The 27,257-nt window shown below is 45.8% G+C and overlaps 1 protein-coding gene across 2 annotated transcripts in view; it reads left to right on the forward strand.

Annotated features, from left to right (window-relative positions):
- LOC142075209 (ras-related protein Rab-27B) overlaps positions 1–27,257 on the forward strand; it is a 44,109-nt gene that overhangs the window by 8,970 nt on the left and 7,882 nt on the right. Inside the window, exons 1-2 of one of the 2 annotated variants that reach the window (XM_075136279.1) lie at positions 10,921–11,062; positions 24,689–24,860. In XM_075136279.1, the coding sequence (XP_074992380.1) occupies positions 24,708–24,860 (153 nt within the window). In that variant the 5' untranslated portion in view covers positions 10,921–11,062; positions 24,689–24,707. Of the gene's footprint in view, positions 1–10,920; positions 11,063–24,688; positions 24,861–27,257 lie in introns of those variants that run through there. The other variant, XM_075136280.1, reaches the window with a different exon arrangement.

A 27,257-nucleotide genomic window follows, 5' to 3' on the forward strand; every position in this document is an offset into this window, starting at 1 on the left:
CACTAGACTGGTTTTTCTCGGTTATCCTTCATGGTCCCTTAGAAAATAGTCCATGGACTCCCAGGAGGTCAGCAATTACAAACCGGTGCTGAGCTGCGCTGAAGATGTAGGATGCACAGGTATCTGATGACCTGGAGGCTTAGGATTTGCCTCAGCTCACAAGACATCAGAAGACAGACTTCAATGAGGATGCAAAGGTCTTAATCAGTGATGTGGACTTTTTCCCATTCCCATTTTGTGGGGAGTCGTCGGGGCTGGGCTGAGACACCTCGAATAGTCCTTTCTGGCATCTCCACTTTGCAACAGAGGACGAAAAACTGTCCAGCAGAGGAGAGGTGTGTGATAAGGAAACCCACCCCCAGCTTCTCCAGGGGAGGGGTGAGGTGACTTCCACCTAGTTTTACATTTTTCTCCTTTGACAGTCTGCGGCTCCCAACATCTTGGTCTGCCTTACAGCACTGAACTGGTTCAGCGAAACCAAACGACCGAGCAAGCCTCACCAGGTCTCTTCCTCAGCTTTGCCTGAAGGCTTAGGAGAGCATTTAGCGCAACAAAATAATTCAGCTGACCACCAAAAATCGCTTACAGCGACCCAGGCGAGAAGCTGTCAGAGCCGTCAATGCCCGTGCCACGGCTGCACGGGGAAGGCCCTGGGCTGCTGTCACAGCCACCCTGGCTGCACCTACGGGGCGATGCCAGCGGTGCTGCGCACGGCCGGGCACGAGTGCCTGTGTCCCCGTGCAGTGACATGGCCGTGCTCCCCCAGGGATGCTTCCTACCCTGGCCAGCCCCGAACCCACCTAATTGCTGCCTGTTTTGATTCACAATCGTGTTTTCTAACGGAGGTGCTGACCCCACCTGCAGGCAGTTTACCTCTTCTGATAATATTCTGGCTTGTCTTAACTATTTGCCATGGACCTTCTCTGTAGTCTATGGAAAAACATGGTTCTGACTTGCCGGCCAACTGCTGGCAGGCTCCTGTGCGCTGTCTCTTGAAAGTGGGAAATACAGGTTTAAAAATACTTCTAGCAGCAGGCAGTATGGAAATTAGATTTCCCAAATCCTCTGTGAATGCCCAGAGAAATTCTATAGGAGTTCCTCACCAGTTGTCTTTAAAAAAAGGGAACAAACCCCGAACCCCAAGAGATCAGCTTGACTGAGCTGCCGGGAGCAGTAGGTTCGGGGCTGTTAATCACAACGGGAAAGTGCCTCTCGATAAGCCTCACTAAGGCACCTAATTACCTCCCGTGGGACTTGCAATGTGTCCCCGTCCTCGGTGCTTCCCGGCTGCCTGTGTCTGGAGAGCTCGGTGCTGCTTCTTTGCGATGGGTTTTTGCAGCTTGCTGGGATTATACGTCCAGGTGGAAGGAACAGGGAGCGTGACCCCCCAGCGCAGCGTGGCCTACGACCCCGCTCCCAGCAAGGACCGCCGTAGGGGAGAAGACAATTTAAAGTCCTTGCCTGCTCCCGAACACGCAGTGGGAGACACAGGCACCTTGCTGCTCTGGCCCCTACTTAGGTAGGAAGAAGTGGCCGTGCTCGTGCCACAATTCAGTTGCTTAGTCCATCATATGTGAATAATTTTGTCACTGGAATTACTTTTCTAACATTTCTAGATAAATACCTTATTAGGGCAAATGGGGCAGAAGGGGGTTTTTTTCAGTATGATATCAGACCTGACTCTGCTTTGCTCGTGCACCGTCACCATCGGTCCAGCGCGCCCGCAGGCTCTCCCGCGGCCGGCCCCGGCGTACGGGGGGTTATGCGTGGCCGGGGGTGCAAAGCCAAAGCTGAAAGCTGAACACCGACTTCGCTGCAGCCGAACCCAAAGGTGCCAGAGCTTCCTCAGTGGTGACAGCGGGGAAGGGGGCAGCGACTGCCACGTGTCTGTGTGACATAAACTGCCCTCTATTAGCGAGGTAGGTAGAGCAGTCCCGGTCCTGTCCCGGGAGGAGGGAGCGTGCACGGGCGAGGAGCGGGACCAAGCCTGGGACACGTAACCCCGGCTAGATGCTGCTCTGCTCATCTGTCCACGGGGCCTCGGCTTTCCCCAGCGCCCGCGTGGTCTGCAGGCTATGGCTGCAAGGAGCAGATGTAACTCACCACGCAGCTGTGGCACTGGTTTAGAACAGAAATAACTATCCTCCTTATTCCAGTGGAAGGCTAATGAGCACGGTATGCGATTACACAGCAAACGAGTTTAAATCCACTCCTTCGTAATCGCACACCATGGTACACGCTATCTTTCGGTTCCTAATGATGTCTCCTCCCGCCACTCACGCAGTACGGCTCACAGGCAACGCGGGGAGGACATTCAACAAGAATAGCTGTCTCCATCCCACTGGGATGAAAATGTCTCAGTCACGTAAGGAAGAAATATATCCTCCTCTCTAAAAGGGCTGTTAAAAATCTCCACAGCCAGGTCCTGGAGTTTTTTGGAACATCAGCACTTGCTGGAAAGGAGGATGGCAGAAATGTGCACTAAACGACCACGAGAGGACAGATGGGCGTATGTGATGTTTTCAGCCACAGTTCTTCCTCTCCTGGTAAGGTACAGCGAGGAGGCAGGACAAAACGGGATCTCCAGGGCCGTCAGCTCCCGCCCCTGCCGCTGCAGGGACACCGCTCACCGAGTCCCACTGAATGCAAAGGCACAGGTCCCCCACTCAGGGCGGGCACTCTCGCCCTCACCTTCCCTCTTCTCTGTGAATTGGACAGAAAAAGCTGATTTTTTTAAAGCTGATATTCTCTATTTGATGTGGTCTCCAACTTGTTTGATCAGTTACTTATTAGTGAAATGTATTTTGTTCGGGCCTGCCAATTACAAATTCTGCTCTGAATATTCAGTATTCAATAACTTAGCCCAGATCACATGCTAGAGCTTCTGTTCCTCCAAATTAATTGTCTTTGGGGAAGTTATACAAAGTCAGGTACTTTAAATTACTCAAAGGCAATTAATTTTGAGTGGCAACTTGTCACAATTCAACACAGAATTCAAAATTCACAAATAGTCAGTATTTCGAGTGTTTGAGCTTTACGTTTCTTTTCCATGAACATTTACGTGGCTCCTGAGTGACCGCAAATAGTGAAGCAAAATTTTAAAAAAAGTGAGCGTTGAAATTTTAAATTAAAAATTAATATTAAAGACTATTTTCTTGTTCATAGTCATCTCAAGACACTACCTTTTATTTTAAGAAAAACTATCTGCATAATTCTCTTCTCGTAAGGTATAAACTGAGAATTAGATTCTCAAAGCAAAAGAGAAACAAAAAGAAACTTTTATTGGTAAAAACTGGTGTGTGCAAAACTGTGAAGACATCAGAGACAAGAAGAAAAACGTGCATCTATAGCTACGAGTTCTTGCAGAAAGGAGGATTAAGCTGTGCCGAGTGAGCCTTTCATCGCTTATCGAGATTATAAAATCCTGATGGATTGTTTCCATGGAAAATAAAAGCCATCAGCTCTCTAAAGAGAAGAGGATCGCCCTGTGTAAAGCCCTGCATGCTGTTGTGCTCCAGGCACTGGCAGTGAAAACACTGATACACAAGACCTGCAAATAAAAAGCAAAAAGAAGAGGAAGACAGAGAAATAGGAAATAACTAATAAAAGGCTTGGATAGATTCTAAAATATTTTAAAGCAGGTTTCAACTGACAATAGCAGAGTATTTCAAGGTTTATGTTCCCCAGTTGCTACGCAAGAGCGGACACCGTCGGAGGCTCGGTGCCCCCTCCTCTGGCTGCTCTGCTCACGGGGAAGGAACCCCCACGAGCGCTCTCGGGACAGCGTCACACCAGGAGAAAACCAGCAATAGTTTCAGACCAGGGAGGGATGTGTGGTTTACCTACAAAATCGAGGCCAGCTGGTTTGTGCTGATATGAGCAAACCATTCCAGCTACAACAGCGGAGGGACCCTGGCTAGCCAGGAAAACGCAGAATGAGATACACGACCATCGCAGAGCCTGAGGAATGATGTGAAAAAGCCCGATTTCCTCCCATTCATGTCCTTTGCATGACAGTGCATATGGTTAGACGGGAATAACTAAATAACCGAGGGAGAATCTTGAGCGGGCGGTCATAATTACACCTAGAGCACGGGCAGGGTGGCGACGGACCACGCGCAGGGCCACCGGCAGCCCCCGCACAGCATGCTCGGCACGTCTCCCACGCTCGGCGGAGCACTGAGCAGCTATTCAAGCTCATTTGGATGCCCAGGCCAGCGGCCCCCCCGGACGGCAGCATCTCCACACACGAGCGGCTCTGCAGAAGCCACCTGGGACCCAACTGGGTCAATGCCGAGCAGGAGCTAACAAGGCTTGATGAGTCTGATTTGAATTTGTGCCGCTGATTGCCTCTGCGGTGAGTCTTTATTTCGTGTCGTACGCTTCCATTTAAATGTGGAGAGCCACTTCTCATCAAAGGTGTGGAGCACTTAGGCCACATTTGTTCCTTCTGGGCCAAATCACCTGTTCCTTCTCCAAACTAGGTATGAAGTGCTTGTGAAGAACCTATGGCATGTGTGTTCCCATGTATTTCTGCGGCCCCCCTTGCTCCGATGTGGGGGAGCAATTCAGTTCCCCGAGCTCAGGCTGCAGCTGTGGTTTAGACCCCACTGGGTTTTGCATCTTGCCCCCATGTGCTGTTTCAGCAGACAAGTCACCCCTTTCATGGAAATCTTGTTAGATTAATTTTTAGCGGGGATTAAGCACTCCTCGTTCTCAGCACTCCACACTATTTTCCAGCGCCCGGCAAATCAGGCTCGCTCGGCGCATTAAGGAGCACTCTGTTTCCAAGTTTTACAGATTAATTTCATTCAGAGCTTTTTAGCTCTTGCTATGCTGCATGTAATAGAAAAGAGCCACTTCTGATGCAAAGAAAGATTTTTCATGTGATTCCCAGTTGAAATGTCTTCGGTTTGATATTCTGGATGGGGGATGTATGAGCATATGGGAATACTTCAAGGGGCTGATGGCTTGCACAAAGCTACATCAGTGGGTTTGTCAGTGGTGACAGTTGGCTCAGATAGATTGTATAGGATGCGGTGCCACATCCCTAAATTACGCCTGTCCTCTGCCTCTGTGACTGACTCACAAAGTCACCCTCACTGAGTCACTCTTGTGGACTTGCAAGATGCGCAGAAGAGATCTCTACAGCCACCTTGTCTGGTAGGTCAGGGCATAGACCTGATTGATCTACCTGATCATCGGTAACTCTTCATCAGGCAAATATGTTTTGTTTGAACTAGAGCAAACAATTTTGAACTATTGGTTCAGAAAATGGGGGCTTTCTCCTATATTTCTGCCATTCCACTGGCTCACTTTTAAATTGAATTATCCCATTCTTATCAGTGCATATCTTTGCATAGGATTACTAGAGGCTTCTTTTTCTCCCTTATTCCAGCAGACATTTTGGCAATGATATTTGCACTGCTTCCTTCTGCTGCAGAAGTGCACAACATCATCATCCAAGTGACTGGGGTAAACCCTGGTCTTCCCTCTTGTCTCTCCTCTAGCCCCATGGGTCGGTCTCTTCCTCACCGACCAGGATGGCAGAGCAGTGGGGACTCGAGCCTGTGACTGCACGGCGAGGCTGTGCCTTCCCCGTCATCCCGGAAAACCCACCCTGCAAACGAGCAGCTTCCTTTCCCATGTTGCTAATTAACTCGGTGCATGAATCAATAGAAAATCCTGCAGTTACGACACTGACCGGTGCCTCGGGAGACCACAGCTACCACCGCGGGAGAGGGGGAGCTGCACGGAGCTGGGTGTTTTCCCTCAGCCTGTTTTTCTGAGTTTATAAAAGTGATTCCACATAATTTTAAAGCAAATTCGAAGCTAGCTCTGTTGAAATGCAGAAGTAGCTTGCTCAAAAGAGATGCAGGTTAGGCCTGCATGAAATATTTTTCTGTTGCATTTTGTTCTGGTTTTGTAATGTTTCTATAGATAACATGAAAATGTCCAGGGGAAACTTAGGGAAAAGGAACCTACACAGACACAGTGTGATAAGCTGTTATAAATCGGCTCAAATGAAGTTAAGATAATCAGACAGGTCTGTTCAAATTAGAGCATTTTTTCCTATCACAACAGCCCCAGGTACTGAAAAGGAACATTATTACATTTCCAACTGGCCAGCACTTACTAATTGCTGCTTCTGCAGCAAGTGAGAGTCACGGGAGACCAAGACAAAATCAAGGAATTGATGAAGTTCAACGCAGGCTTTATTATACAGCTTTCTCCACCATGAATAAATAAATGCAGGTGCACACAGTTATTTAGGTGCTGATACTCGGTGTTTGCAACATAAAAGTGATCCTGGTTTGTTTATGAACGGTTGGGCACACCAAATATTTAAAACATTGTAACACAGGGAATTAGGAAAAATGGGTGCATTTTGAAGTTAAATAACAGATCTGATTTTAAAGAGTGATGCAAATCACTTCCAGTTGCAGATTGAATTTTTGACTAGGCAGAAATTATCAAGGTCATTATCTGCTGGCCTTGACAATGTTTTTCCAGGAAAATAACATTTTCTGGGTCTGAAAAAAATCTGGGGCAACCTTCTAGATGAAAAATATATTTTAACCCAAAGACTTAGTTGCAATAAATAACTAAATAAGCAGGGCTTTTCTTTTTAACATCATTTTGGGCAGAAACGGATATTGGTTTCCGACCAACCTTGTTTATTTCTCATATTCTTAACTAATTAGCCCCTGGCTATTGAATGTTGCAGAAAATATGAGCATATCCTGCTGAATTATTATTGTTTAGGAAACATATAATGGATTAAATACCTTATCAGCATAAATTGATCAAGTTCTGTTGAGCTCAGTGGAATTAGACTGACAAGCACCCAGAGGTGAGCTCTGTCTCTATGTACGAGTGCATAGAATAGACTAGACATAGACTAGACTAGACTAGCCTAGCTGAGCCTAGACTAGACCAGGATAGAACAGAATAGAAAATTTCAGTTAGAAGGGACCTACAACAATCATCTAGTCCAGCATCCAGCAAGCACATGAACCAGAAGAAGGGGTGACGGGAGCTCCTGGGGACCTGAACCATTCGTGGATGCCCAGCACAACTGGGAGAGGATATGGGTGGCAGAGGAGTGGAGCAGGAAGGGGAGGAAGCAGGATAGGCATATAAGACTTACTCATTAAATAGATCTGCAATACGTGCCTTATCTAATTAACTTGTTGGCCTTATGTAATTAAGTCAACTGTTTGCTCCAGATTCACCTTGGTCATATGTCTAGTTTCTATGTTCTAATCTAAATAAGTCTTTTACAAGTGGCTTATGCTACTGCTTGTGAGTTTAGTCTGGGTGGAGTTATTTTTGCATAGAGGGCCAAGAAACATGCTTGATACTATTCCAAACATATAGAAAGCTTCTCCTCAAAGAATCTTGGCAACTCAGGCAGTACTTTGGTCAAGGACAGGATGAGAAAGAATATGAAATATGCTAGCAACACTTTGTCATTACTCGGTTCAGACATACCCGTGTTTGATTGCTTTCATTAAACATCACTAATTGCTACCGACAGCCCTTTGGAGGGCCACTGGGCAGTCTTACGTGTGTAAAGGCTCCCCACAACAGGTCACATATTTGGCATGTCGCACGCCCCAGCGGCAGAAATCCTACCTGATGCGTGTGACTTGTTAGGCCACCGTAAGAGAGCAGCGTGCCCCAGTCCTTGCAGACCCACGCCGAGTGAGTTAAGCAAGACTAAAGCAGATTGAGTAAATTTGCATGAGAAGTTTGTAGCAGTTTAATGAGGTTGAATGTACATTAATTTAGCTTGCATTAGTGAAATGAAAAATGACGCTATTAATACTTTGTGAAAAACCACAACTGAGCCACAAGAACTGGTTTAAGACAGCTTACTTAAAGGCATACACCAGTTTTGCTAAACATAGTTAAAATGATTTTTTTTTTTTCCCAAGTAGAGCAGGCCTTAAAGAAAAATTTGAATAAGAAATAACTTTCTGGGATAATTAAAGGAAAAACAGGGGAGAGAGAGAGTTGGCTGCAACTTCTTCCTTATTGCTGGAGAAGAGTGAAGCTATGCCGAGCTGGGCAGCTGCTGCCAGCTGGTATTTGTTCCCAGCTGTGGGCACAGGCAGAACAGGTGAGATAACATATTTGCTTTCATTGTGGTGCAATATCACAGCTAATGCAAATATGCTTGTCACAGGGAACATAAATACCACATCCTGCTACTACTTCCAAAGCAGATCCAGGCCTCTTTTAAAAAAAAGTGTATCAGGAAATACCACCCTTTCATTATTGATTTTGTATGATTTTCTCTAATAACTCTGTAAAGCACTTGTTTAGTCACTGCTGCTTCACATGAAATTTCTCTATCTGGAAAGAACAGGATCCATGCACATTTCCTGTCCTTGTGAATAACGCTGAATTTTAATTGTCAGAGGAACAAGCAGGAAATTGAGGTTACCGAGTAAGACATTCACCTTTAATTTAAGGGACCCAAAAGAAACACAACTACCATAGTTTTATTTAACATCTAGCAGCCTAGAGGAGATAAAGAGAAAACTTATCTAGAAACTGCAAGGGCTTTAGAGAAATGCTTCTGTCTGAAACTGTCTGTCATAGCAAAACATTTCCAGTTATATAAAAAGAGCTGGCAACCAGCAGAGTTACTAATTGCCTGTGTGGCCAAACTGAATCACTGCTGATTGCAAGCCAATTTGTAGGATACTGTGTGGGTGCGAAGTTCTGAGCTGTGAGGCCTCAAAGAAATGTTTGCCAACAGTTTGATCTCCTCTGTTTATGAGCACTGGGCATTTACCAGCGGGGAAAGGGGCAAACAGACCAGCGATAACCCATTTACGAATGTCGCAGCAGCGGCTAACGCTGGCAACCGGTCTGACTGATCTTAAACCGAATGATTGCTGTTCCCAGCTGAGCTGCATGGAAAGTATTTTTCCAAAAGGATGTGTGCGTGCCATTGGTAAGAAGGTTTATTTGTAAGCTGTGCAGCCCAAAGAACAAAACTGTTCAGAAAAACTCTTCTTCTCACAGTAGTGACAGCACTGTTTTGAAACATTGCCAGTAACAAACCCCAGGAAAGGGCAGAAACTATTTAAACAGACCTCTAAGTGGCTGTAAGTTCTAGAAAGTGGGATTGGGCGCAGAATCTGCAGCTGGATTGTCCTCCCGGGATCATGAAAGGTTACCTGCAGCTATTCCAGTTTTGCAGGTATCTCTGGACACACAGAAATCAAAATAGAAAAAAATAATGGCAGAGGACTCCTATATGTGCAAGTAGGGCATAAAGCTCAAACTCCCATTTTTTGTTCCTCACCCGATGATGTATTCTGTCTATCAACCTACTTTATCAGTGTGATACCTCAGCATTCCCCATCACATCTCACCAATGACCTCACACACACAAAAAGACATATGAAAGAGGAATTGTAAGTTATAACTTCACAGTGCACTCTGCTGAAACTATGACAAGTCCAAGGATTTCAGTGAAATTGTTAGAATTCACTCTGAACACACATCTCTGCCACGCGAGGGCTTTGCAATGTGCTATAACCTTGCCAAAAGAAGTACACAGGGTAACACCAGCCCTTATTTTTCTGTGCTGTTCTCACTCAGCTTTCTCCCTCTCCTGCCTATTGCCTTCTAATTTTTAAAGCAGATATTTTGGGTCCAAACTATGCTAGTACTATGTGCCAGTTATCAGCAGCGTAGTGCAAATGTCGTTACTGTTTTCCACATGCACGCCAATGTGCAGTACTAGAGAGAGAACGCATCTCTCCCAGCCACGTGAGGCTCCTCAAGTGCTCTGCAATGGAACATCAAATTCGCTTCAAGTTGGGTAAAAAGCTACCCTCGTGTAATGACGAGCCCGTAGCAGAAATGATTATAACCGCGCTGTTGGGCTGTATGCGCTCACTGCAGGTACTCCGGTCCTAGGATTGTCGTGTGGAAGCGCTTCAGAAAGAGCTGCGCTTTAGCTACAAAATACTGGGGTTTTTCTTCAGCAGCACAGGTGACCGTGTTAGCAGCGACTGGATTAGCGCTGGATGAGCTCCTGCAGCTGCGCTGCTCGATCCTCACAGCGTTGGGACACTGAGGCGGCAGGGTTTGAAACACAACCTGACCGGCCAACTGCCTCGGATTGAGTTTTGGGAACTAGGAGGTGGATTAAAAGGAAAATTTGAGTTAACTTGAGCTAGCAAGGCTGTGGAAAGACACCCTTTAAACTTCTTCCCCTAAGGATTCAGGGGAGTGGTAAGTAATAGGCTACAGCTGCTCTTTCTCTGGATCAGGCCTGCAACACGGCGTTGTGCTCAGGCTGGGGAACTGCTGGTAAAACCTGAATGCGCACCACACCGATGGCAGGGCACAAGTTGGGACCGGCCGGGCTGCGGGACTCGGCTCGCAGGCTCCTGCCCTCCTCCTCCTCCTTTTCCAGGCAGGCAGGGCTGGGCCCCGCTGGCAGGCCGAGGGAAGCCGGTGGCTGGGTCCCGCTTGGGGCAAGGACCCTGCCTCAGAGCAAAGGCGCTGCTGGGCCCCTGGTTTCCTCAGGGGGAAAGCTGGAAACCCTCCACGGGAGATGGGCCGGTTGGCCTGAGGGAAAATCAGGGAAGGGGGAGTCTACCGTGAGACCCCTTCTTCCCGGTCTCTGAGGGCTTTGGCCTGACCCCCTCCCAGCTGGCTGGGCAGCGTCCCCCGGGCTTTCCTGCCCATCGCCTGCCTTCCCGGAGGGAAGGGTGATCTCCTCCTCACTAGCACAGGTTTCAGCGTCTCGCGAAGGGACACCCGCGGCGGTGCGGAGGGTCCTTTCCCTCAGCAGAACCCGGCCCCCCGCCCGCCTCACGTCCCGACCCCGCCCCGCCGCCGGCAGCCGCCAGCCTCGTCCCAGGGGCGAGCGCCCACATCCGTGCGTCGGCCCCGGTAGCGACGCCTCCGCCTCAGCCCAGCCTCGGCGCCGGGCTCCCGCAGAGGGAGGTGCTCCGCGCCTCGCTCGTCCCCTTATCGCCGCCGACAGCGAGGAAAGAGGCGCAGGCGGCGCGGCGCTCCCGGAGAACAGGTCTCTGCCGCCCGGGGCTGGGGAGGGCGGGGGGGAACCGGGGCGACCCTTCCCGCCCCGCCGGCCGCTGGCGGCCTCGGCTCCACCGTTGCCGCGGCCCGGCGAGGCGAGGCTGTGGGCCGGGGCGGCCCTGGGACTTCGTGTCTGGAGGGAGGGTAAAATGGAGACCGGGGGTGGGGAGCCGGTTGCGGGGTGGTTTGAAATCGCTTGGTGACGGTGAGCACGGAGCTCGGCCAGCCGCCCCGCTCCAGCCCGCGGCCCGGCAGCTTCCAGCCGCCCCGGGCCGCCGGCTGGAACGGGGCGGCAGGCGGGAGTCCCACCCCCGACATGCGGCCACTGTCGCGATTGCGATCTCCTCATGACAGCAGGGGGGACGTGCAGAGGGGGTCTGGGGTGTATGGATTTGTGTCATACCCTGCATTTTGAGCTGGCAGATTTGTGAATGTAAAAGACCTGGCTCGTAGAAAGGGAAGGGCAGTGTAAAGCATCTAGTGAATGATGCACGTAAATGAATGATACATATAAAGCATAAAGGGAATTTGTACCAAGGCGCTCTTATTCCGGAATGTCCAAATATAGTTACCCCGAAATAGTTCTTCCGTGAACAGACACGTTCTTATGGCGCTGTGCCTGCTGTCACTCCTTAATTTGGGTGGAGGAATGAGATGAGAATGTGATATGAAGTATATAAAAAGATCAGCTGAATGCGCATTTTCATTTAAAAAAAAGTAGCTGGTTCAGAAATACCGTGAACAGTATTGTTATACCAATGTATGGTTAATACTCTTTTATTAGGTCAGATTATTGTGGAGAGGCTTTTTTCATGCAGTTTTATGCACTTTGCAGGGATCATGGAAAGAGATTTGGTCCTTAAGTTTGTAGCCAAGCACAACTTCTGCAGAGTTTAGCTGAAGCATCTTTGCGAGTGGCTGTGGCAGGAGGAGAAAGGCAGGTACGCAGAGTAGCAGAAAAATAGTTTGCCTCTTCTGAACTCTGTTATAAAAGTTCTTTTAAAATAGCTCTATGCCTTGGGCTGTAGGCAGAAAAAAAAAATGCCAAAGGTAAAATGAATTGCATACTTGTAGGCATATGGGGGAAAAAAGGCCTGAGTCCTGGAGTTATGCTAATTCACACCAGTGAGAGAGAGTGTGACTCCTCTTCCAGTTCTTTAATCAGACTTTGACTCAAAGGAGAAACAGTTTTCCCATGCTGAAAAACTCTTCTCAACAAATCTGGTGGGTTTTGGCTACGTGTGAAGTTCTCAAGATGGGGTGTTACAAGTAAATGCGCAAGAAGGCACTGTTGGCAGTTTTGCACACAGCGTTGTTGGAAAGCTCTGTTAAAACATGGTGCTAGGGAAGTTTGAACAGCTGCAGAGAAAAGCGACAGCTCTCATGGTGCGGTGCTTATTTTTGCCTTCAAAGAAACAGCAATATATCGCAGCCTGCTAAAATGTGCGAACTGGGGAGTAGCAACACACTCCCCTAGAGCGTGCCTAGAAACTGCTAAGGGTGACATACCACAACCTGGTCATTACTGAAATACATGCTGTCACTGTTTAAAGCTGGCATAATAACGTCTCGAAAAATATACTGCCCTTGAGAGCATGTCACAAAATACAGTTGTATGCTGCTTACCTGTATATCTGCAAGCCCTGCCTTCTGAAAGTCCCAATTTGCATTTGTGAGAACTGGATAGCTTTTTTTTTTCCTGGGAGAAGCTGTTCTTTTCTCACTGTTCATGCATTGCAGCCTCAATTTTCCAAGCTGATTTTCCTGTTAGCATGTGGCAGGTATTTGTTCTCAGAACTGCTGCATAGGCGACTATAAGTATATGTTGTGCTGGTTCCCATGAAAGCTTTGGTTTTGCACTTTCTTTCATTGAGAAACAAAATAGCCGAGAGTAATTCAGCAAAGTCTATGTTTTGCATTTTGTGTGTTGAAATGTGACATGGGGAAGCAACGTTGTCAGCAGCATAATGCAGCAGGTCTGGGTTTGATTTGGGTGGCATTAGGAAAAAGTTTAAGCCTGGCAATTGGTCCTGCCACCCCCAGGTGAGGTTGTTGGCCTGGGTGGAGGTACCCGTGTCCGACAGCCGAGATAAAGTGTGACCATGTGCCTGCAGCCGAGTACTCCCTGCTGTGATATTCCCTGCGCTCTCTTCTAGTTAATGCAGCGTTATGAAATGGCCAGACAGCATGGAAATAGGCAGTTTCTGTGATCTAAACCACAGCAGGTTTATCAGGCAATGGATGATTCTCTGGAATGACTGATAGAGAGCGGACCATGTAATCTTGAAACTTCATATCAGGAAAGAACTTTAACATTTATGTTTCCTTTTGAATCTTGAAGAACTGGCTAATTCCCACAGGTTAGAGTGATAAAACTCATTGCTAATCTTGCTTGTGGCAGCTCCTAATTCACCCCTCATTCTTGCCCTCAAAACCTTTAATTTGCTTGTCTGCCCCTAAACTCCCGTGTCCGCTCCCGGCACCATCGGCGTGTCCGCTCCCGGCACCATCGGCGTGGGACAGGCAGGGCTGACATTAACCAGGGTGGGGCAGGTATGGCTGTTTCTTGAGAGATAGGAGAAGAACCAGCTAATGTGAGAACTTTGGAGGTGGTGTTTCTGGTGTCTGCCTGCCACGTCCTCGTGGACAGCCAGAAGGCCACTGGCGCAGAGAGAGGAGAAGCACATCCTGGGAAGCTTGCTGGCAGCGGCACGGTCGCAGGCACGAGCGACATCCCAGGAGGAGCACCACGGGGAGTCGAGAAGACGGCTGTGAGAAGACCTTTCTCCTCTCCAGTACAGCCTCAGCTGGAAGAGAGAAATAACTGTTCTCTCTGCAGCTTTAAGGGGTTAAAACTTCTGGCATAACCAATTTGTGCATGAGCAGTACAATAGACTTTAAGTCCTAAAACCTTTCATGGAATAATCAGATTGCTTCAGTGTTCACATAAGATTGTCTGCCGTAGAAAGAAGAAATTATTTACTGTTTCAAAAGCAGTGATTTAAATGTGTAATAGCCATTAGCTTGTTAGAACTAATGACTTTCTATCTTGAGGAACCTTCTTTACAATTTGCAGTCCTTAAAGAGCCACGATAAATGGGATCAGATTATTTGACAAGCCAGACCGTTTTGACCATTGTTGTACATTTTTATTTAAACAGAATGGTACAGGGAGTGGAAATCTGCCTTACTGTATGGAGGGAGGTGTAGCTGCTATTGTGGCTAATGATTATTGCAGAGATTGTTTAAAGGGACACTCCAAGTTTTAGAGCTTTCCAAGCCTGTCCTAAGCAATATGGAACAAACGGCATTAATTTTCAGTTATGCCAAAAATCTGCTTTACCTGTCTGACAGCAAAAGGGAAGCTGCTTTGAGGATTGCAGAAGGGCTTTTGATGAAGTGCAATCAAATGTACCTGTAGACCATTCCTGGGATCAGGTGTGAACTGAGTGTGCAAATGGCAGGGCTGGTCTCTGGCCCTTTAGGGTTCAAGAGAGCCGTGTAAAGCTGCACTTCAGCCACAGAAAAGCCTCCTTGTTTCTAGGTAAGTCCCTGCACAGGCCTGGTATACGGCTAGGTGAGTTTGCCACCCTAATGGAGGTTTGGTATTAAAGGAACTGAAAACCTAGCTCAAAGATTTTGGGAAAAGCAGCGATGTATAGAAATACGGACCTGTCAAGGGTACAGCCAGCCAATAGCTTAAACTACTGCAATAGCAGCTTTGCCTTTTATTCACTGAAACGATGTACTCCTTTGTGAGGTGGGACTGAGATCTCCCTGGCTGCAGTTTAAGCCCAGCAGAAGCACCTTCCCCTTGGTGGCTGTCCTCCCATTCCGGAGGAGGCTGGTAGCGACTGGGAGCATTGCATTTCCAAGTCAGGTAGGCAGTGTCTCTAGCGGGTATCCATAACAGGGCAGCCTCGATCAGGCGATTCCTTTCGGACAACGTTGTGCACTCAGTTTTGTTCCTGCTAACCTCAGGCAGGCAGGGAAGTACAGGCCACTTGCACAGTGATGCACATGAATGAAGTTGAAGGAAGCTGCTTTTTTTTAGGAAGAGGATAGCTGGTAGAAGGAACGCCATACAGGAACGGCGGCCGCGGCGTTTCAGAGCTGTAACGGGTGCTATAGCCAGCAGTAGGCTCAGCTCGCTGCTTTCTGTCCATTCCCAAACTGATATGGCTGGGTTTCCTTTTGGTTTTTTTTTTTTACTACACATACAGCCCATTATCTGTAGGCAGCACAAAATAGAAATTCTCCTAGTCTTAATCTTGATTCAGACTTTCCATTAGATACTTTACTATGAAGATGCTCCAAAAGACAGGTTTGGGTTGATTTAGGGATCAGTTAGAGGACTAACGATGGCCCCTGGCTGATCGTGGTCAGCCCTGTGTTCCCCAGTGCTTTTGAAAATATTTTTGGAAGGAGATTAGAAAGGATCCACGGTAACAAAATTGAGCTGTGTTGGCCAGCCGTTGGGCTGACTAACTGTAAACCAGCATAACTGGTTAGTGGAGCGATGTTGTTCCATACGGTCGGAGGACGGCCCCAACTATTGGGACAGGCTTTCTAAGCTGTGGAGTTGACTTTCCTCCCCCCACCCGCTTGCTCTTTGTTGATAACTGTTCATTGCACATATTGATTCATGTATGCAGGAAGAAGGGTAGTGTTATAAAAAACATGAGTAGCTGGCAAGCGCTCCGGTCGTTCAGATGTAATCATCCAGTTTGGAGTCTTCATCAGCATATCAGGGTTCCTAAATTTAAATAGAGATCTGGAGAAAAACAGTGTAACAGTCACGTGCTTGGTGGCAAAGGCTGGGCTTTGTCAAAGGAGCTTTACAAAAGATCTATGATGAGTTTTGGATTCAAAACATGAATTTGATAAGGTCAGGGAGAGATGAAGTATGATAATGATAACCATGCTTCTGCAGTTAAAAGGGAAGCCTAGCCCACTTCATGTCTTTCAGATAACTATATTAGCTCATAAATTTTCATAGAATTTATTTTTTTTCCCTGACATACAGACAGATAAGTATAACATAATGAATGGTAGCTTTCGCTTGCCTTCAAAAGAGCAGGAGAGACTTGGAGGGTTTGAACAGCAAGTCAGCATGGAGCTACTCAGCGTCTCTCCTGGAATCTGCGGCATGCTGGGCTGTGTCAGTCGGGTGGGGAGTGACCCTGCACTTGTGATGGCAGTCCCGATACCCCCCTTCTCTCCCATTTAACTAGGGGTACTTCCCTGGGCACATCCAATCCTTGTACAACTTCTGGACTCCCTCAAAGGTAGTTACATGATTTATATGTGTTTTATGAGATTTTTTTTTTCAGTGAGGCACTGAAACTTCCTCGTACTGGCTTTCTTCCTTCTTAAATACATTCCTGTAAATGCTATTAATGACTGTGCTTGATTTCCTTTTTCAAGTATGAATGAAAGGTTAGAGTATTTGCCATCTGTTTTACAGCAGCAGGATTCTGCTGCCTTTTGAAAAATCCATTGTGTATTTTGCAGGTATTTTGTAAATTATCATTTTCTGGTCAGTAGCACAGTTATATTTGTGTAGTCAATCGACTGTGATAGACTGGATTATGTGCTAAATACAGACCTACTGTGGCATAGTCAACCCAGAACTAATTCCTATACTTACCAAGCAGGTTTCTGAAATGGTGAAACAGAGGAAAATGTATGGTCGTTTGTGTTATAACTCACCTCATGCTATGTTTTTGGCCTAGAGGAAAAAAGCACCGGGGAAGTGTCGTGATAACAGCTTCTGGTAACCGTTGGGCGCGGTCCTTGTCTCTGCCTTTTTTTCTTTTTTGTATTGCATGTATTTTTCATATTGATTAGTACTGAAAATGACTGAATTAGTCACTCTTCTCCCTTGCCCACACAAATGTAAATATGTATTTGCTGTGTGTATACGTAGCGAGAGAGTTTTTGGGCAGCAACACCACATTGGCAGGAAGGGAAGGGCTTCAGCACTGCTCTTCCCTGTTTAAGTACGACTTGGGGTAGCAGAGCACACCGTGTGAGAAAAGGACCCCAGAAGGTGTGGGTATGTGAATAGAAAATATGGATGGACGTGGGTAGCTGAGAGCGTGCTGCTTGGTTTATTCTGAATAATACCTGGGGGATGTGCGGCGATGTGAATGAGTTCTAGCTTAGGAAATGTCTGGTGTTTACCCATCTATTTAGAAAGCAGCATTTGGAGATTTTACTGGTTTTGCTTGTGTGAATGCTTACTGTGGGCTTCTCATGAGTTGAAGGGGAATTTAAAGTGGAAGTCCTGATGGCTTCTTCGCAGGGCACACGTAGCAGTGAGGAGTGTGGTAACGAACTCACCTTCTTACCTGTGGAGTTACGTTCAGCCTTCTGCTCAAATGGGTGAAAGCTGAAAGTCCGTATATTTAAAGAAGAACTTCTAAAATGCAGTATGTCCTGTACATATTTCTTTCTCTATTAAAAAGGGTATCCTGGCTTACTAAAAGAGAATAGTATGTGGCTGTGGCTTGCCAAGAGTCTTTTACATACTGAAGCCCGAAGCTGTCTGCGCTCAAATGCTGCGAGGCATCCGTGCCAGAAAGCGTCCGTCTGGTCCTCCGAGGGTTTCCACTCTAAGGAAGAAAATGAGGAAAGATCATTTCTTTCATACTAATGCTGCATTTGTTACGTATTGTTGCTCACAGCTCCTATATGGAAATCATTGTGTATGCCTGATTTTGAGCAGAGAAGCCAGCTTTAATTTCATCTCAGCATAGCTCCAGTGAGTTGTTTGATTTTTGAGGGGAAAAAATGGCTCATTGCGGGCCATTTACTTGGCAGCTGTGAGGCTCTGCTTTTTTGGCAGATGATTGCAGACAAATTATAGCGCGATGCTGGGATGACTAGACGGAGTTTTCTCTTATCTTTCCTACATCCTGTCTCTTTCTCCCACTCGGGAAGGACTTGTGAGGCTACCTTCTGATAATGCACTCTTAAATGTAATTCTCTGTCTGTTCCACTTTGCATTGCAGACGTTTCTATATGTTCTCTCTGGTAGGGAAAAGGTGTCTAATGCGGCTGTGTTCACGAGTTTGATGTTAATAATCTGATCGGCGTGGGGTTCTCTCTTGGGTGCTCCGTCGGCGAGAGACATTGTCCCACAGCAGGAGAGTAGCAGGTTGTGGGATTTTTGAGGGCGACAGGGGATTAGAGTTTAGTTCTTCACTGTACTGGTTGTGGCTGGGATAGAGTTAATACCAGTCAGAATCTCAAGGATGAAAGAAAGGGTAGTTTTCTGGTGTTCCTGCAGAAGACCAGGGGCAGCTTTCTGTTTGTGTTGCAGAGCTTTGCATTTCTGTTCCAAGGATGTAGCTAAAGAACCGCAAAGACCAGCCACGTCCAGGTCGATCTTGGGATGTCTTTCTGCTACAGCCTATATGACTTCTTTAGGAGGATAGACAGAGCTAGAAGTAATGCATTTCAAAACTCTCTTTACGTAGTCACTCGGATTTCCAGCAGGAACCTGCTGCTGTCAGTGTTTTTCATCTCCTAGAAGTGACTCTAACAGGAAACCTAGCAGGCAGCCTGTCCTCCCACAGATCAGCTTTGCCTAGCTCTCTGCTCTTTTGGAAGTCTCCATGCAGCTCTTTGTTAATCAGAGGGTTAATGGTACGTCTATGGAGTGCTTGGGGATGAGAAGGCATATCTTGGTGGTACCATGCTAAACTTGGTCAATGCCCACCTGTCTCTCAGGCCCTTTGCAAAGTATTTTTAAACGATGTGTTGGCATTGGGGTCATCTCTCTGCATGCCACATGTTGGTGGTAAGTGCCCGTGTCACCTGCATCTAATTGCTGACCCTGAAGAGATCCAGGAGCGGGATCTCCGGAGTGAAAGGATGGTGCCAGAATCATTCTGGGGGATCCTGCAGGTCATCTTCATGCAGTCCAGTACCTTTGCCTGTGCTTAGGCATGTCATCCCATGGCCTGGGGCATGCTGGTTCGTGCCATGCACCAAAGAAAGTTGAATGGGGTCGGTTTGTAGTTTTTTGATGCTATTGGGTCTATTAGGCTGTTGCTGGGCTCTTACGTTTTATTTGAGTGTCAAATTTGTATCAGCTGATGACACTTCTAGGTGCCAGAGGCTGTCAAAAAAAGGGGAAGTGGTGAAGGTTTAATGGTGCTGGAGAAGTCGGGACTCTGGCCTCACTGCAGCAGAATCAAAGAGGAGCAGCAGGTCTCCCAACGCCAACTGCGGCAGGGAGCGTAGAGCTTGCTCGTGAAGCTTTCCCCCGGTCGGCTCAGGCTGTGCTGGTTTGAGTAAGGTGACTGTGTATGTGTGTTGTGCCTTCGATACAGTCATCCGTGAGTTGGCCCTCAGGACAGCGCTGGGTTTTTTTGTTATTGTTTTTACATTTAAAAAAAAAAGCTTGGATGAATAGTAGTGTTGCTGATTTATTTTGCTGCAGAGGGAATGAATCTATTGCTGACCAGCTGCTAGTACAATATGTGCGCTGCAATTTTATATCCTGCACTTTCTAGAGTTAATGCTATTTATACAACATTTTTGTTTGTTCGACTTTTAACTAGTAGTGTGTAAAGGGAAATAAAATCTTATTTTCTGAACGGACTTGTCTCTCATTGTGCTCGTAACTTTTCCTTGATGATATTCCCATTAACTACTTATGTAACTGTTGAACTCCTTTCAACAACTCTCTCCATTAATGAGAAAATGTGTTAGCAGAAAATCTAGTCTTATTTGATTAGGAAAGTCTTTTAAAATTTAAAAATCTGCAAAGCTTGAAATTTAGAAGTTTTAAAACTTTTCAGTCTTTTCCAATTCTGAGAGGCTAAGAGTATCACTAACAGGCAGCGTTTTTAGGTTAGGATCATCAGAATTTTAGCCTGCTTAATTTGTTTTTACTATACATATAAACATCTTGAGATGAAAATGAGTTTCTGAATTGAAACCATTTTTCTGCAGAGTTTGTTCCCAGCCAAAAGTAATTTTTTTCAAAAGCAATTTGGATTTCAATGAATTGCCTTTCTCCCATTTTTTAAGGAACGAATGGAAGAAGAAAACCGGACTTACAACTTTTCTCCTCCGCATCCCTTTCCGTTGGGGGTGGGGTGGGTCTTATGGAGCAGAGTTCGGCGTCACTTCAGAGGGAGCTGCTGACTCGTGCCGAGGCTGCTCCTCCAGGTGGAGGGGCTATTGATGGATGTGCGAAGGGCTGGAGCCCTCCTGCTTCCACAGTCCCGCCTTTGGAGGTGCTGTGTTGGGGAGGCTCCTCTGGGCGCACCAAGCCGGGTGCGGTGGGATGTGCCGCTGCGTTTCCTCTGTGCCTTGGGTACAGAGCAGCAGAGCAAAGGCACGGTGCCCGAGGAGTAGATTTTCCTCTCCCTGTAGGCTATAACTGAATGTCTTAAGGTTTGGTTGGTTTATGTGAAACCATATCTCTCTATCGAGAAAACGTTCTCTGGAGTATCTGCTGACAAGTGCCAGCTTTTAAATGATCTCTCACACTGTAGTTAGAGAACATTAAATAGGGATGGAACAAAATAATCAATCAAGAAACAAGATGCTGCTTCTGGTCTAGATGGGAATCTTGTCTGCCAAGAAAGCAGAAGAGTGTTTTTTAAATCAGGCTCAGTCTAGATGCACAGCCTGGAAGAACAGCATCAAAGCGTCATGTTTATCATCCTCTGGCTGTTGGCCATGTTGGCAAAGAGGGTTGAGAGGGACGGTTGGGAGGCCTGTTTGGGTTTTTGTAAAGCTTAATTGGTAACATGGTATTAGAGAGACAGCACGGGCTTCAGAATTGGAGGGTGAGATTGCATTAGTTGAGTGGAAAGTTGGTTTTGGTCTGTGTGGGTGCTTGCAGGTTGACTGAGCCCTGCGGGACAGACAGTGGGGGAGACCTTCCTGGTTCTGGCTGCTCTGACTGCAGGTGGTCTGTGGTGGAGACACGGTCATGGCAAAATGAGTCATGGTATTACAACTTCCAGTCCGTTTAGATGCTCTCAGAATGGTGAGGACTTGAAAGTTAAGGTTCCAGGCACAGGGGTGTTTTTTGAATGTCGTCATGGAAAATGGTGAATTGAGTTGCTTTGTTCTAGCAATGTAAGACTTTTGTGTTACAGCCCAGGGGTGTTTCTTTTCAGTAGCTCAATATATTGAGCCATTTAAAATTAGAGTTGAATAAAGTGTATTTTTCATTAAAATGCCTTGTTAATAACCTCTTAATAGAAAATTCTGAAGTGTTTTTCAGATTTTTGCTAGAAGAAATTCTCTTGAAATAAAGTCTCTTTTCTTTAAGAACCCCAGACCTCCTCTGCTGAAGAACCTTGCTTTGTTTCAGATATGGTGTATGATTTTTATACTTCAGTTATATGTACTGTTTAAATTAACATTTGTCGTGAAACAAAATGAAACATGCAGAATTTTCAAATCCAGTTAATTATAGACATGTTTAAAAGCACGCTTAGATGTTTATCTAATAGTAATTATTAGTAATCAGTAGTAATTTTAACTCTTTCCTTCTAAATGAAATTCAAATCTTAATGCTCAAATTTCCTGTGGAACAAGAACTTAGTTTGCTGTACCACAGCATTTTGGAAGTGGTAAAACAGTAATGGCAGCATGATGGCAGTGGATCAGTCTGGGCTGTGAAGCTCTCCCTGCACCCACGTTTTTGTCAAGCATGCTCCTCCCGTCTCCATCACATAGCTGGTCAAGGAGAGGAAAACTCTTTGGTGGCTTCAGGTTAAAATCTGAAGGAATAAAAAGCCTTTGTCCAACCAGTTGCTATTTTACTTTCCTAGGCGGTACAGAGAATGAGGAGAGCGAAGTCAGAGTAACCTTGCCAAAAGACACCGGTTCCCAGGCTGCCTCCCTGCCCTGGTGGCAGGGGTGACCGCCTTGGCTAGCGTCGGGCTGGGAGAGGCTGCTGCGCCTGTGCAGTCCCTGGTGCTAACGGGCAGGAATTTCTGGAAAAGCAGCCAGTGCTGGGAATAGGAGTGCCAGCTGCCTTCTCGTGACGGATTTACAAAAATAGGTTTTTAATCGTCCTAGTCTGATGTATATTTTGCTCAATGTTTACAGGTCTGGTAATTCTGAATATTCTGCTTTGCACATTTGCGTAGCAAGGAGATGCTGAACTTCAGCTCCCAGAGAACATGCATATTTCGGAGTAGTGTCTAATCCCAAGTTAATACTTTGTATTACCAGTCAAGCATCTGGGGGAGAATCGTCTCCCAAGATATCTTTCTTTTTCTGATTTGTTGAATGAAATGCCTAAAGAACAGTTACTGCATTGATCAGAAATACTTTGATTTTGATAATCCTCAAACTTTGGAGGAGAAATTACTCTTGCTCAGTGGAGCCTTGTGGTAAAGTTGGGATATTCTGGAAAGGATTAAAGGCCTTGAATTAATTTCTGTGAAGTTGCTGTGTTGGTGCTGTGGCCTTCCCCAGCCCAGTGCAGACCAAAGGCAGTGCAAGGCAGAGCAGCGCTGTCAGAGCAGGGGCATTTTTCTCTAGGTTCGTTAAACCTTTATCATCAGAAGATGAATTTCTCACAAGCTTGTCCTGCCTCTCTGGGTGGCTCTGTATCTGTCAAAGGTATAAATCTCATACAATGAAACTGCTCAGTACACAGCCAGCTTTCTTATCCTTAAAGCTGTTGAAATGCAGGATAATCAAAACGGGCTTAGTTCGCTGTTTTAGTCAAAGCAGGTCAGTGCTTGCTAATTTAAATGCTCAGAAAGGTAGGTTTTATTCTGATGGAAATTAAGGTCTTGTACTGAAACAAGCAGTAGTTTTTATGAATGGGATATCGCCCAGGGTCTCCTGCTGTAATACCACAGTAATTAGTCTCAGCATAGAGATCCGAATGGAATGGCTGTTCATCCATGCTAAGGATTAACAAGATGTTGGAGAAAAGAGAAGGCTTAAATAATGTTGAGTACAAGGTAAGAGAGGATGTAAACTAGGTGGTGTTTCTTATGATTCCAGTTTTCTCATCATCAGGGCATTTCATACATGTGAATAAGTACTTTGTAGGTCTCTTTCTTACATAGGTCCCCTTTCCTTCTCCTGTAGAGCTTCATAGCGAATACTGACAAAGTAAATACAGTAATGGGAGCTTTAGGTTTAGGGTAATACGACACTCCCCTTGAACTTGAAATAATAAAAAACCTGCTGGGGAAGCAGTCTGGTTGGAGAAAGGGTGCTCCTCCTCTGGCTGAAGGCTTGGCCAGGCTGGGAAGTAATTTTATGAAGGTGCTCTGCTCAAGCTGGGTGTCCGTGGCGTGGTTCTTGCAGGAGGTTGTGCTGGCCGACGGTGTGGCCTGCTTCAGAGGGAGGATGAGCGTTCCTGTTGGTGGGAGCCCAGGTGACTCTGAACACAGGCACTCGGTTGCATTGGCCAACCGGGAACAGACCAAAGTAGAAGAAAATGCTGAAAAGCTGTCCCTCCTTTGTATCTGGCTTTCCCGCCCAGATATGTTGTGTCACTTGACTCAGCAGATTGGGAAAAGCCAGGAACTGTTTTGTGGGGCTATGAAAACCCCACAGAAATAATTTCGGTGGCATGCACTTTGCTCCGGGACCTCTGCCTGGGCTGTGAGGCAGCCCGGGCAAATAGTATAAATATTTTCTTCTTTCTGCAAATTTGTGTTACTTTCTGACGTGTATATTTGTTTTAAAAGTGCTTAATGAGGTAGGCTTTGCTGCTCTTGTTCACTGCTACCTACAGAAAAGAGCCTGCAACTGCTGTCGAGGGGTGTAAGCTGCTTGTGGCTCTCTCCGGACGTCGGCCACTCTCAGGTGGCTCCCTGGGCTGCGGGAGATGCCCCCGCTTGCCCTCACAGCAGCAGCTTAACCGAGGCACGGAGCTGAACCCAGGCGGTGGGCTTGCCATCTGCTTTTCTTTCTTCTTCACTCCAATTAGTATCTGCAGCGTTTGATGAGGGGGTGGTTTTGGTTGTGTGCTTCGCAGAACAAGGCAGCTGTGGGTTCATCTGGTTATACTAGAGTAAATTAGAGCATTTGAGCTCTCTCCTTTTATTAACAGCGGTCCTGGGATAATTGCTTACTCTGCTTTTTTGAATTAGTTCTCTTGGGGGGGGGGAATATTTCTTTCAAGATAAAAATACATAGCCCTGATAATGTCATTTAATACTGGTTAGTGCTTGAGCCCTGGAATGGTCCTTGCCATGTCCGAGTTTCCTTTTCACGCCTGTTTCTGCACTACCCTTTTTCTTCAAACTCATAATAAAATACTTTGAGCAGAAGGATTTAGCCCTAGGTTTCATACCTATGTTATTATAGGTCTTATTATTATCCTCAGAACAAAAATAATCTTTTTGTCCCAAACTCTATCATTCTAAGCTTCAATTTTATTTATTTAGAAAATAGAAAGTGTAAGTTGTATTATCTCCTGGCACCTGAACTGAAATTGAGAGTTTCACTGCTGCTTTGCGTTAGCGTTTTTCAAAATACACAAACATAACTTTCAACCCTCAGCACAGGCAGTAGCATTTCAATGAACAAAAATAGAAATGAGGAAAAACAAACAGGAAGGGGGTTTTGCTATCATTAAATCAATTTCTTTCTTCTCTTTACATAGGTTCCTAAAAATTAGCACTATGACTGATGGAGACTATGATTATCTGATCAAACTCCTGGCCCTTGGAGACTCTGGGGTTGGAAAAACAACATTCCTGTACAGATACACCGATAACAAATTTAATCCAAAATTCATCACAACAGTAGGGATAGATTTTCGGGAAAAACGAGTGGTAAGTTGTCTCACACGAATGATACCACCTTCTTTTTTCTTTATTCATTTCTTCTGAGAACAAATTAGATATAGTGTGTACTGCCTCTCTTACTGTGGGTATAGCATATGTTGATAATGCTTTTCCTGGTCTAGTTTTTGGCTTAAGCAAGTCATAATTAGGAACTGCATAAAGGGGAAAGATGCCATTATCCTGATCCTGGTGTTGGATTGTAAAGTGCTTTATTGCACATTGGTATAAAAGGATCTTTCCAAGAGCAGGTTTCCATAGTGCTAGTGAATGAGGTGTGTTTATGACTGGAAATAACTCTGGCCCCCAAACTCATAATGTAAATAGAAAAGATGGAAACTTACAGAAGCACGGAAGTTTCGGCTTACTTCCAGGTCACACAGTAAACGAGTGAAGGCCAAGAAGCAGTTCCACCACCCGGACCACGCCGCTCCTCTGAGTCGCTGCCAGCAGCAAGGCTGGAGGCTGAGCGTACCGAGCCTGTGATCAGGAGGCCTCGTAGGTTAGGATCGATGTGCTTCTTAATGCAAGGTGTGCGAGCCTGCTCTGCCGTGCTTTAGTTTCTTGATGTTAAATAGAAGATGAGTCTTCTGTAGTGTCATTCAGATGCTTGGATATAAAAGCACACTCGCTTTGTTTTAATTGAATGTGACTGATGTCCCTGCTTATAGATCCTGACAACTGATACAGGCTAAATATAGGGGACAAATTCAGCTTTCTAATAGGAGTCCTTCTAGCTTGCTTGAACAGTAAAACCATAATAAATACAAGATATTAGACCCTGGGCAATTATTTTAGTCATTTCCTTAATAAAAAGAAATGTAAATAATTGCCCAGTTGAAAGATGGAGACCTCTTTAAATTTGATTCTTTTTAACTTAACGTTTTAAGCTCCTATTATTTCACTAGAATACCGTGAAAAGATGGGCATCACTCCCCCATTCACATTAATCTTCCCTGGGAACCTTTTCGTGACTGCCACTATTTGTGGCTGCTGTGCCGAGTTCAGTTTTGTCATGGTGACAGGGGCATGCAGGCTCTGCCTGGAGGATGGGGCTTCGGGGGTACCCTGAATAAAAGAACAGGGGATCTGGATTCTGTCTTAAGTTTCTCATCATCAGGGCTATGCAAGTTCAGGCCGGTTAAACGTGATGCTCAGGTGGGAGTGGAGCCTGGCTGCTTCTCTGCACTGTGGGATTGCACTGATGTAATAAGAGTAAACTATTAAAAACACAGTTTTATTGCAAGGAAATGCCTGAACATGCAAATTGCCAGAATACTCTTTCCCTGGCTGGTCAGACGCACATTAACGTGTTTTGAACATGGGTGCTGGATTCTTTCCAGAAGGTGAACTTTTCTGCTAAAGGCTGCAGACAGATTTCTTCCGTAACTTTCCATTACATTTTGGGGTAAGATAGTTTGTAAGTGTGGGAGAAGCTACATCTTGCATGAAATTACCAGCTTTGAAATATCTTGAATTGTCTTCTAAGAAAGAGATCCAAAAGGTGAAATATGTTTTTCTGTTGTGTAAAAGTCAAATTAAAAAATGACCCTGTGAGATTCCTTGTTTATCATGCTAAATGTTACAGGAACATGCTCCAGCAAACCAGTTTAATTCACAAACATGGGGCGGTTGATCGGTCGATTCTTTTCTGGTTTTCAGATCAGGCACCTGCCACAAAGGAAAGAAAGGCACGTTGCAGTCAGAAGCTACCTGTTGAAATGACAGCAGTTTAGATAAGTCCACAGAATCACAGAATACTCTAGGCTGGAGTGGACCTCCAGAGGTCATCTAGTCCAACCCCCAATTAATATTAACTTGGTTGTGCAGGAGAACTGAACTGTATTTTACAGCCCAGGGAGGAAGTGTTCCGCTTCCCCGGGTAAGGTCAGTGCAGTCTCTGGATACAGACATGTCCATAAAGTCCATATTATATTTAATAGAGAATTGAGCCCCAGCGAAAGGTCACAATGATTTCTTTAAGCGCTATGAGTTTGCAGTTGCAGTTAGTAAGGAAGTCATTAATGTCCAACAGAAGTTAATGAAGAAAAAATAGCTTTTTATAATAGTGGTTAATCCTGTCAGCCAGCTGTAAATTTTGTAAGAACAGCAATGAAACAGAACACAGACAGCTTGCTCAGCACAGTGCTATGCCAAGTTTTAAAGAATTGGTATCTAATTTGAAGTACTAAATATGACCAAATTATCTTTAAAGTGTGTCCTGGTTTCGGCAGGGATAGGGTTAAATTTCTTCCTAGTGCTGTGTTTTGGATTTAGTACAAGGAGAATGTTGATAACACACTGATGTTTTCAGTTGTTGCTAAGTGCCCTCCTAGTCCAAGGACAGCTCCCGTGCCTACTGACTGAGCTAGGTACACAAGATGGGAG

Source organism: Calonectris borealis, chromosome Z (genome assembly GCF_964195595.1).
Source record: "Calonectris borealis chromosome Z, bCalBor7.hap1.2, whole genome shotgun sequence".
NCBI classification, from domain to species: Eukaryota; Metazoa; Chordata; class Aves; order Procellariiformes; family Procellariidae; genus Calonectris; species Calonectris borealis.